The following is a 12,518-nucleotide window of genomic DNA, read 5'->3' as shown; positions in this document are numbered from 1 at the left end:
TGCCATTAAAAATTGCTCAAATGAGAGAAAATTTTTATTATGCCGCAAAGCCTCCGGAATGCCCATCGAAATATCGTCGGAGGTTTGAAAATACAATATATAGCACCCTTTCCAGCTAAATATGTACCTTAATTTTCAATTTTGAAGTATAAAATGGCCACTGAAATATGTATGAGATATAATTACATATCTTTTGATTTGATCTTGATGCACCTTCACAAATTTTCATTTGTGCGCTTTAGCCATCCGCTGACCTTTGTGTGGTTGTATACAAAACTGTGAATGTCATTTTGTAAGTCCAACATGGCTGCGCTGCTTAAACCGGCATGTCGATTGCTTCATGCTCTGGCGTCTTATATGCAAAACCAGATTCATCACTCGAACGCCTTTTGACCACACTTGCCCTCTGCACTAACCTCACCAATGCTTGTACCACTTCGGACATGGGAGGCCGAAACTCCGGTTCCGGCTATACAGAAAACCAAAATTGTAAATTGAACATTCTAAAAAATGACACATTATTTAAATTGAACCCAAAGGCTACTAAAGAATCATGGATCTTAAAAAATGGAAAACAGAAGTCTAGGGTTTGCTAGGTATGTTTTTACATCTGGGCTACCATTTTGACCACTGGTAACATAGTAAGCAGTACATCACTCATCATATTGTTTTAAGAGATTATTTACCTCTAGTACATCATTCATCATGGTGTCTAATATATTGCATTAATTGTTCTTAGACTGGTCAGGTTTGATATCGAATAGCTGTTTCATGGAACAGCAGGAACTCGAAGTCTTAGACAAAATTTAGTACTATTCATACATTAATTAAGTAGGTAACTTTCCTGAAAATGTAGTGGGAACAACCCAATAAGGAAAAGAAATCAAATAAGAATGCTGGAATACGTAAAAGTACTGGAAATATTACCCAAATTGATAAAAGGGCACAAGATAACATGATAAAGATGTCGAATCCTCATATTAAGGAGAAAATTTTGTCTAAATCAAACTTTTAAAAGGAGGTAAATTTTTATGGAATATATAGCGTTGAGCTGTTTTAACAAGCCATAAGTATGTGATTTCTCTTTGTTCATCGTAATCTGATCTCATCGTGAAATTGATCTTAGCAGTTACCATTAGTAATGAATTTACCTGAACACAGAGGGCAATGATGTCAGCAAAGCGTGACAAAGACTTTGCAGGATACATGCCATTGAGGGTAGGATCAACCATTTTTGCCAACGCATCTATATCGTGGAGTTGGGGAGTAGCCCATCTCACAAGTGATTGTTCTGATCTCACCCTTGAACTAAACAACAGAAGGTGTGAGGGAAGGGGAAAACTTTACAGATATATCAATCATTAAGATAATGAAAAAGCTGCCAAAGAGATTCAAAGAACATAAACACGTTTTCAGTAATGTCGGACAGCTTTACCTGTCCAGCGGCTTTCTGCCAGTCAAAAGCTCCAACATCACGACTCCAAAGCTGTACACATCACTCTTTACAGTGTATATCCCTGACAAGGCAAATTCTGGTGCACTATAACCAAATGAACCAATCATTTGAGTTGAAACCTGTAAAGCATGAAGTAGAGATAATTTACCATGCCAGCACAAAACAAAATCTACATACAGATCAAGCACCAAAATGCACAAAGGAAATTAAATTTATTCATCAATCCACAAGCATAACATAACTCTGTTTTATCTACCTGCCTCTCCGTGTTTGGAGTTAGAGCAGCCAAACCACAGTCTGACAAATGGGGATTGAGCTCTTCATCAAGCAAAATGTTTGCTGACTTGAAGTTTCTATGTACAACAGATGGCAAGCACACTTCATGCAAGTACCTGATAGTCAAAGCTATTATTTAGAAAGGAAATTGAAGCAAATCTTTGGGCATATGCGTATTTCCACCACACATACACACTTAGAGAGAGAGAGAGAGAGAGAGAGAGAGAGAGAGAGTTAAAACCAGATAATACATACTCTAAGGCCCGAGCAGTGCCAAGTGCTACCCTAACACGGGCATTCCAAGTCAGAGTGTTACTGCCATCTTCAGCAAAATGGAGCATGTCATGTAGATTCGCATTTCCTATATACTCATAAACTAGAAGACGCTGACCATGCTCTGCACAATATCCAGCCAGTGTAACAATGTTTGGGTGCCTCAAGCGCGACATATTTGAAACAGCTTCGAGAAAATTATCTTCCTCCTGTAATGACAGTGCTGCATTGTCGATCTTCTTAATGGCCATTATCTAAGATAAAATAGAAGACAGAACGTGTTAATTCAACTATCATCCAAAAAATCCAAAGTTATGACTAGAAGACAAATATCCTACCATGCTTGGGGAGGGGGCTGGCGGATTATGACAGTACAAAGGAAAAACATTACTAGTAATTTTTTAAGGATAAGAATTTAATAAATAACCATAACATAGCAAAATCACCTTTCCATTAGAGAACTCTGCTTTGTAAACACGACCAAGGGAACCTTCACCAATAAGAAATTCTTGACTAAAGCTATTTGTTGCTGTCTGGAGAGAAGCAACAGTATATGAAGTAGCAGTGATAGGTGACTTTATTATTCTCTTCACAGATCCATTTTTTCCTTGCACCCTTTCAACCGTCAATTTTTCTGCAGGTGGGGGCTTCAGATCTATAACAGCACCCATGCTTTTTGATCTCTGTTCTTGCATCTCAGTAATTACTGCACAAAAAAAGGACACATCATGGAAGCAGTCAGGATGTTTGCACAAAAGCGTTCAGATCCAAATTAGTAATGATAGATTTTAAACCATTTTAAAAGAAGAAATTTACATTTGCCATAACATTGATGTGTTGGTAGTAGAGTTGATTAAACTGCAAAAATTTATTTACAACATCTATTTTTTTTATAAGTAGTGGCCCCTAGGGGAGGGGGAAGGGGAGATTCAAGCTAGTAATTTATTTACAAAATCCAACTCCTCTGCATCTTTAGAAAAACGAACTTCAATTGTCATAAACCTCTAAAGATGTTAAGAGTCTTGATACTTAAGTAGCTTTACTTTCATAGAATCATGGCCCTTCATAAATCCAAATTTATAATCCCAACAAATGCAACTGAATAGATCAATTACAAAGGAAAAATGACATTGGGAGTAACAATAACAAGGAAAGAGAATCTACCATTATTTGTTCCAACCGAGAGACTACCCCTTGGAGTTCTAGCACCAGTGTCCTTCTTTTTCTTTCGAATGCAAAAAGCAAGAACAAGTAGTAGAACCAAAACAATGAAAATGGAACCCAGGATTATGCCTACTATAGCGCCAACCGTCAACCCCTTATCAGAATGAGATGATTCACCATTAGAACCCCGTGGTGAAGGTCCACCAGATCTTGCATGAGTTCGATTAGCATTTGATCTGCCAGGAGGAGGTGGGGTATATGGTGGTGGAGGAGGAGCAGGACCATTGTCAAATTTATTTCCACCATATCTGTTTTATTTATAGAAGTTATGAGTATTGCAAAAAGTTGCATTACAAAACAACTTGGCATATAAGAAAAATGCATGAAAACTTACATAAAATTAGGGATTGCTTTAAGTTTTTGAGGTACCCATCCACTGAAATTGTTGTTTGCAACATTTCTGTAGAAAAATTGGGTCTAAGAACAATAGAAAGGTAGATAATGCAACCAAAAATCCCAACATAAGGAACAGAACTTACAGAGTAGTCAAAGGCAAACTCATAAGAACATTAAGAGAACCCGTCATTTGATTGTTCTGCAAATAGCTGCCACAAGTTCAGATATCATGAGAAGTTAAAAACAAACTGCATAAAGATTTGCAAGGAGGTTTTCTAAAATGAAAGTAGCACCATAAAACACTCACAGTGAAGAGAGATTCGACAATGAACTTAAGGAACTAGGAAGATCTCCAGAAAAGTTGTTGAAAGAGAGATCCCTGCAATCACAAGCAAGATGGAATAATTACATGAAAAAGGCAAAACCAATCTCAATAGTACGGAAATAACCTATTAGTGCAAATTATCTGAAAGAGACATATAAGGATTAGTGGGTTACTCTAAACAGAAAAGGGTTGAAGGATATGGTTTGAGCATCAGTGTAGTCACTAGGCACCATTGGACAGCTAAACTACGAATAGAATAGTACATCATAAACAAAGAGTTAGAGCAAGATATCTTACAAGGTTGTGAGGCCAACAAGATTATTAGCAAAAACATCTCCGATTGACTGGGAAAGTGAATTACGGCTCATGTTCCTAAAGCAAAGGATTTTCAAAACAAGCAATAAGTAGACCGCCATATGGCAACTGAATAGCACAAGTGAATGAATTTTCATGGCAATCAAAATAGCCACTCACAGATAACTGAGAGAAACCATGCTAGAAAAAGAATAAGGAAGATTCCCAGTTAAGTTGTTGCCTGCAAGATTTCTGCACGATACAATAAACAAGAGATATTGCATAAAATAACAAAAAATCACAGCTTCAAAAAGATAGAAACAATACACAAAAAGATTGAACTTACAAGCTTGTAAGATTTGGTGGCAACTGATATGGGATTGTATCATGAATGTCGTTGTCACTCAGATCGCTAGCAAACACAAATAAAAATAAAGTAATAACTCAATTAGCCGAAAAAAAATTATATAATTTCATAACCCAATAAGAAAAATAAAGCAATAATATTCTCACAATTTTCTCAACGACTTGAGGTCCGCAAGGCTGTATCCCATAGTCCCATTGAGTCCTAATCCAGAAATTTCACTGTTACAATAATAATACGACCCATTAGCTAAATCTCAAACTGATTGAACCACCAAATTCAGTTCAAAGAACCAACATTTGCCATAAACATTCGTACATTGAAACAACAGCTGAGCCCTCACAGGTAATCCCTTTCCATGACTCTCCGCACGGATCACCGCCAATGCTTTTCCAATTAGTTAGCTTAGAAGGGCTGTTTAACGAGGTGTACAAAACCTGAAGAGATTGAACTGCAATTCAACGAAGGAAAATCAGACCCAAAACCCCAAAAATGACATATGCATAAAATAAATCTTGCATTTGGTTGCTCAGAAAGTTGTCAAAAAAAAACCAATAAAATTTTCAAAGCAAATTGACTCTGAAAATTTTCACCATTTGTTACCTGAGCTCAACTTATCCTAGTAGAAGTATCCAGCCCCGGATAGGACGAATTTCTCATTTATTTAACACAAAATTAAGCAAAAAGTTTACAGCTTCAGCTTGTTTTGTTTTCCTACATTTTCTCAGCAACCAAACATAGTATAAAGGATCGAGCTTTAACAAAATAAGATCAAAAATTGAAAACCCAGAAAGTCAATAATGCCCATTTCCTCGCTTCTTTTCACTCCATCAACATCTAAATCCACATTTACCATTTTCAAAAAACAAAAAAAGCTTCAAAACCAATCACAACCAATGTGCTTCTGATGAATTAAAATCTCTAAAAAAAAAAACAAATACACAGTAAAAGCAAACTGATCACAGACTCACAGTGAAAACAAAAAACAAAAAGTACCGTCAGAAGGGTCAGTAGTGGCTCGAACAAGAGGCAGAGCAACAAAGATCAAAGCGAGTAACACCAGCTGAGTGAGTTGACGAGTTGAAAAGGGCGCAAAAGCAGCGCGTCTGTTGACCATTTTGGTTCCAGACTCCAGTGTGGAGGTTCAGAGGCGGTGTTCAGGTGAGGCAGAGCGCATGCAAGAGCAACATGGACTCGCAGCCGAAGAAGAAGAAGAAGAAGAAGAAGAAGAAGATGAATAGATTGGAGAAGAGATCAGGGAAGTAGTTTGAGGCATTGCCATTAAGAAAGGGACAGAGGGTCAGATAGAGATTCGAAGCTTAGAGTAATGAAGAGAGAGAGATGGAGAATTGAGAGAAAGAGTGTGTGTGTGGGTGTGTGTCGGCGAAAAAGGCAAAAAGGGATTAAGAAAATTAGAAGAAAAAAAATAATTATAATGTAAGCCAGTGGAAGGTTTGGTTTAGACTTTAGAGTAGGCAAGCAACGTATGAGTGTGCGATGCTTTTCAGCTCTGTCAATATGGGTTTTCTTACGTCGGCTTTGGATTCTCTACGTACGTTTTTTTCTTTCTTCTTCTACACCTTTGCCATGTCGGCAGTCAGATTGGAATGCACGTGTCCGATCAAAATTCATTTTATGGTCTCTGTCTAAATTTCATTCATCCAAGGCCTTTTCGATTTGATATCCCATCCATCAGCCAATGGATCGAAAGGACAGCTGGATAATACCACACTGAATTTTTTCTTTTGACTTCACTCCTTATTTTAGCAATTCAAAATTTTAGAATTCAGTTATTATGGTATTTAAAATTTTCTCCGACGCATTTAAAATAATGTCAAGTGTCTATAAACATTAGATTTGGATTCACTGAAATTCTTAGAGGAATTTCAGTTTCTAAAATTTTAGATTTAGGCAGTTCATTTTCCATTCAATGGTCATTGTTCTGCCACGTATTCCACTATTAATAAAATAATAAAATAATTATTATTTTATTAGTAGTGGGTCTAAATGGTAATTATTATTCAATGGTCATTGTTCTACCATGTGGCAGAACAATGACTTTTGAATGAAAAATGGAGGGTCTAAATTTGAAATTTCAGAAACTGAAATTCCCTAGAAATTTCAGCAGATTCTAATTCATAAACATTTAAAACATTATTCTAAGTTAGTAAACTGCTATTAATGACCCTAAGAATTTAATGTGTATTTTAAATATTTATAGACACTTGATACTATTTTAAATGAGTAGCAAAATATTTCCTCCCAACGAGCCCTTTAAAATTTTAAGTAATATAGCACCACATTTAAATGACATTATGAACGATATAAAATGAAATAAAACAAAATTTGAACTTTAAAATGAATCTTATCGAGAATCATAATGTTAGATGGGAAATCTTAACCAATAATCCTGATAGGATTTTTTTTTTTCTTTTTTAAATTCAAATCATATCTCAGTTTTCTCCAACACTTTCAAAAGAAAAAAACCAGATGTGGGAATTGGAGAACTAACAAATTTGTACAAGAAGCATGATGTTATTAGTTATAGGGTTAGTTTATTGGTCAGGTAGTTAAGATTTGTTTAACTAATAATATATTTTCATGCAAACTTTAGAAATAAGAGTTAAGAAGAAGACTCATTTTGATCATGGAGATTTGTTTATTTGAAAAGAGAAAAGAAAGTCCTATTTTGACATTTTCTTTCTTGGTATTCAATTACTTACTCTATAAAGAACGATATTTTTTTTTTCTCTAGGAAGAAGAAAGAGAGGATATATATATATACCTCATTTGTATTTGCATTTCTCTTCAACAATATATTTAATATAAAAGTGTATAATCTAATTACATTAAAACATTTATAAAAATACATAATATTACTTTTTATATCACATTAAATTATCAATTTTTTTTTTTAAATCATAAATAAAAGTACTCTTCAAAACACAAACACTGAAACACGGCAACACCCCCAAGACCTTTGTTCGAGGGGCAGGAAGTGTCCAGATTACCCTTTATTCTCAAAGCATTGATCTTCCGCTTTTAGCGCTTTCGTGGTGAGGTCCCAACGGACAGTTTGGATCTGCATGCATGTATAGGAAATTTGCGAAAGTAGCTGAAATTGTAATCTGTGGGGGGGACTCTTACCTTTTTTTGACTTTGGAAAGTTGTTGTGGATGGGCCTTTTCACTTTCTACTATTGATGGCAAATAATGACGTGTGAATGCTCAGAAAAAGTTTTTTTTTTTTCCTGTATTATTATGATAGACAAATTTTTTATAATTTAATTTATTAAATTAATATGCGTCTAATTTTTTTTTTTTTAATTCTTATGAAAATTATGTACTTTAAAAACATATGTTAATTAAAAATATCAGTAAAAGAAAAGAAAGATAAGCAAATGAGTTTACCGGTGTGGGTTGGCAAGATATGACTCTGATGCTTAAGTTAGTATATATTTAAAAAGGTTCTCAAGAGATAATTCAATCGATTAAGACTACGCATAATGAAGCGGAAGTCATTAGTTCGAATTTTCCTCCCCTTTTGTGGAGACATGTCAAAAAAAAAAAATAGTATATATTTAAAAAGTAGCTTGAAGTAAAAAGTAAAAACTAAACAAAATTTTCAGAAAATATAAAATAATTTATTTTTGCAAATTTAATGAATTAATAATTTGATTTATGGACTCACATAAATCAAATTAAATTGTGTCGACGTGGGATTAAGAAAAGAAACTGCCATATTACTGACTAATAAGACGATGAAAGCTGGATCCCATTAAAGAAAAAAGGTGGCTTAGAATAGAATGAGTCAAATTTGAATGGGCAGAGTCATTGTCACAAACTTTGTGCTTTTTATAGAATTATAGGCTATAAAATAAACTATTTATGTATTGCATCGAGTAAAACGACATGGGATGATGGGAAGCAAGCAACACAGAGTGCAAAAAATCCTCCTCCACTGCCGTCGGTGAACCGACCATTCACCATTGGTCCAAAAACGTCTTTCTATCAGTTGTCACACGTTGCCACTTGCATGTGCTTATCGTGGCTAGAGCTCTGGGAAAGGAAGTAAGAGAGAGATTGAACTGTCGGTCATAATTATTCAATTTTTATATATATATATATTTTTTGAAGCTTACCTTAACTTTCTAATTTATTTTCTATTTTAATTAAATATTTAATATAAAAATATATATATAATTTAATCCCTCAAACTATTAGACATTAGACATTTTCATTTTAGCCTCATAATATTCAAAAAGTGATAAAGTAATCCTCTAAAGTATCAACTAATTGCAATTTGGTCATTCCGTTAGTCATGACATCGTTTTGAGGGAACAAAAAAAAAATGGTGGTTTAGGGGTGGCTCGCTGGCAACCCCAGGCCATGGGGTGGCCAACGAGCCACCCTAAACCACCGTTTTTTTTTAATTATTTTTTTTTTTTTTTTTCTCAGCCACCCTTAAACCACCATATTTTTTAATTATTATTATTATTTTTTTAATTTTTTTTTCAAAACGATGTTGTTTTTTGGGTGGCATTTTTTGAATTGACTTTTTTTTTAAAAGGGCATTTTAGTAATTTAACTTTGTCAAAACAATGTAGTACTGAATTTTTCATCCTATTTGACGGTAATGACTAACGGAGTGACCAAATTGTAACTGGTTGGTAGTTTGAGAGCTACTTTATTACTTTTTGAATAATAAAGGGCTAAAATAAAAATAACCGATAGTTTAAAGGGTTAAATTATGTTTTTCCCTTTTAACATATTACTTATCGGATGGTTAAATTAAAGCAGGTTACTTAACCTCTTTGTTTATATGTCCCACATGTCACGACTTTAACGGATTAATCAGTTGAGTATACCTACTACAGTAACAGCGACTTCCCTTTCTGTATAGTACATTATTTTAATCAAATTATTTAATTTTTGTTTTATCTATTAATTAAGTGGGCCATAGCCTCGTTGTCGTGGGTCTTATGTCTCTCCAACTCCTTCAAAAATTCTCCGTTACCGGACACCTACCTATGAAACTATACCCCACAAATTTTAATTTCATTAATGAAGGCTCGTACGGGTGATCTAAATTTGAACAGATTTTTTTTTTTTTAATTTATTTATGTGGCGTGTTGATGAATATCTTAGCTGGTCAACTGAAGGAGAAAAATAGCTCCTACTAAATATAGCTGCTGAAATGCTCCAACGGGTATTTTTAAAGGTTCCTCCTTCGCGGAGACCGACAGGCCACAATGCAAGTGCAGCCGCCGACTCAGCCGATCGCTTCTTTTGTGGAAAAAACATGTTGAAGCCAATTCTGAAGTCAATCTTATGGTTTTTTTTAACATTAATGGGACAGGTGATGGGGGTGATCTACACCGTATCTGTCGAAGAATAGAAAAGGATACTGAAAGGGACAAGTAAAGAGTTACTCAAAAAAACACAGGCGTAAGGTTGTTGTTACAGGCAGCACCAAAAGGGACAAGAGAAGAGAATTGCTTGCAGGTTAAAGTGTCACGTAAAACGGGAAGGCCAAAATCCAACGAAATTGGCATACTATGGTACAAAGTACAAACCAAAGAGGGAGCAAAGTATATAACATTATATTCAGTTTTTTATTGCGTTGAAGCAAGCAAAGAATCCATTTGCTGTCCTAGATCCGTTTTGTGTTGTCATTTTCTTGATTCATAAGTAAGATCGACTCATGAAAACTTCATTAAAATTAATCACTTATAAATTAGTATTACATAATAAGCAAGGCCTCGTTTGATTCGGGAAATATGTATTCCGTTAAGAAAATGAATAGTTATTACTATTACATGTTGATTCATAAGTAAGATCTTCCCATTTTCGTGTGTTCCGGGTGAGGTTGTGGCCACCTCAAATCCACCGGGGTGGTCGGGTGGTGCAACCACCCTAGGTCTTGCAGTGGGTGGCCGGCCACTCCCTGCAATTCAAGGTTTTTCCTTTTTTTTTTTCTTTTTTTTCTTTTTTTCAATAAAAAACAAATTTAAGGATTAAAAGAAACTTTTGAAAAAAAAAATTTTTGATTTTTTTGAAAAAGGTTGTTCATTCCTTCATGAATAGTTATTTTTCCTAAAAATGAGATAAATAGTTATTCTTGTGTGCAAGGAATTAATTAGTGATTTTCACGGGAATAATTATTCATATGAATAGGCATTTACAAAACAAAAAAATAACTATTCCATATTAATAACCATTTTAATCTAGGGGTTTATTCTGCAAACCAAACAAGCCCTAAGTAATTTTCAAAATCAATATGGAGTAGGTTTTTAACACAAAGCTTTAACCAAATGGGTTGTCTTGTTCTTTGTTCTTATTAGCAAACTTAAAAGAGGGAGAGAACTTTATAACATGGGGCATGGCCCTGTAGCTATCCCGTGACCATATCCATGGCCTTGTGATTATGGCTTGAAAGACAAAACTAGAAAGGACACATCTAATGGTTTCAGAAATATATACTACTCCCTGTTTTTACCCAATTCCTAATCTTCATTCAGATGAGATCTAGTCTATTGGACCCTAAGGAATTTCACCACTGACTAGCTGGTACCTTCAGCACTCTCAGTGCCTACCAAACGACAAGTCACTAAGAAACAAAAGTTTCATAGACAAGGGAGGCTAGACTAGGGATGCATTTTTTTTTAAAAAAAAAAACACAAATACAATATCAAATTATGTTTCCATGTAAACCCTCTTTTTTATATTTGAATAGAAAAAAAAAAAAAAACAAACAAACAAAAAATTCAACACAAAATTAGCGAGTTAGTGTTGATAGGTCTAACCCGTTTAATTAAATTAGTCAGGTTATGATTAACCTATATAGTCTTACATTCATGTATCGGCACGACCTGAACCAGACATGTGACATTTAGGGTTGACAATTTTTAACATGATATGTGAATCCATCACAAAATTAACGGGTTGTGGTTAAAGGGTTAAATATGTTTAATTAAATATGTTTAATTATGGTTAATCTATATACTTTTATACTATACATCGACACAATTCAAATATAAAATGCGAACACAAATTGTCACTCCTAGCTACGAGGTTCAAGATTGTTGAGTGATACAATAACATTTAAAAGTAATTATATAAACAAAGAAAACCATAAAAATTGTACAAGGGCATTCCCCAAACAAAATAAAAGGCAAAGAAAAGATCATCCAGGATGGAGGAAGGTTAGAAAACATCTTTAAAAAAATGCTATACATATTTTTACTTTTACATATTCAAATGTTCACTCTTTGACGTGGTAATAAAAAATTACCATTTAATTCAAATTTCAATAATAATTTATTCAAAATCTAATGATAATTGTGTGAGAGTGCAAATATACTTGGCATTTCTCAACATCTTGGGCCTCTTGGCCGACTGAGAAACAATGCGTTGCCCAAGTTCAAAGGCTATCTAACAGGCCTCGGGCCAGGGCCTCACGACATTTGCAAGTTTGCAACTAACGATTCTTTTTAGAGCAAGACCATAAACAGAAGTGTTACATTTGACTGTAACCCAGAATATAAGCTCCTTAAAAATAAAAAAAGATGTTTATTGATGTGTTTTTTAGGCTGTTTTTTTATTTGAGAAAGTGTTTTGATGCGAGAAATTCTGGTAATATTCCTTTCTCTCCAAATTGTATAAACCATTACACCTTGGGATCATCCGGGATGAAGAGTCTCATTACTCATAATGTAAATCTTTAAAGACATTTCTCGCTAGATTTGAAAGAATTCGAGAAGAAAAAAAATACAAACCATAAAAGTTTTTATTCAAATTAAATTGAAGTAAATTTTGTTTTGTTTAGTTTGTTAAATTGATATGTATCTTTAGAACATACGATTCTCATGTGTATTTTGTAAGGGAAAGATGCAAAATCAATAATGGTAGTTTACTTTATTTGCAATTAGCAATTTGTAGTATACAAATGAACTCAAATATCTCCAATGA

At 34.3% G+C, this 12,518-nt stretch overlaps 1 protein-coding gene across 1 annotated transcript; it reads right to left on the bottom strand.

Annotated features, from left to right (window-relative positions):
• Positions 1 to 12: 12 nt before the first annotated feature.
• On the bottom strand, positions 13 to 5,936 carry LOC132172050 (protein STRUBBELIG-RECEPTOR FAMILY 8). The gene is made up of 16 exons (XM_059583483.1): positions 5,545 to 5,936; positions 4,867 to 4,999; positions 4,698 to 4,769; positions 4,531 to 4,596; positions 4,365 to 4,436; positions 4,188 to 4,262; positions 3,873 to 3,944; positions 3,709 to 3,774; positions 3,564 to 3,629; positions 3,170 to 3,477; positions 2,452 to 2,711; positions 1,988 to 2,259; positions 1,713 to 1,848; positions 1,436 to 1,575; positions 1,152 to 1,308; positions 13 to 469 (listed from the first exon to the last, which is right to left on the bottom strand). The coding sequence occupies exons 1-16, from the start codon at positions 5,663 to 5,665 to the stop codon at positions 317 to 319; spliced, it is 2,169 nt and encodes a 722-aa protein (XP_059439466.1). The 5' UTR covers positions 5,666 to 5,936; the 3' UTR covers positions 13 to 316.
• Positions 5,937 to 12,518: the final 6,582 nt, after the last annotated feature.

Source organism: Corylus avellana, chromosome ca2 (genome assembly GCF_901000735.1).
Source record: "Corylus avellana chromosome ca2, CavTom2PMs-1.0".
In the NCBI taxonomy this organism is placed as follows: Eukaryota; Viridiplantae; Streptophyta; class Magnoliopsida; order Fagales; family Betulaceae; genus Corylus; species Corylus avellana.
The sequence above is the reverse complement of the archived record's forward strand: the minus strand, read 5'-3'. Positions and strand labels throughout refer to the sequence as shown.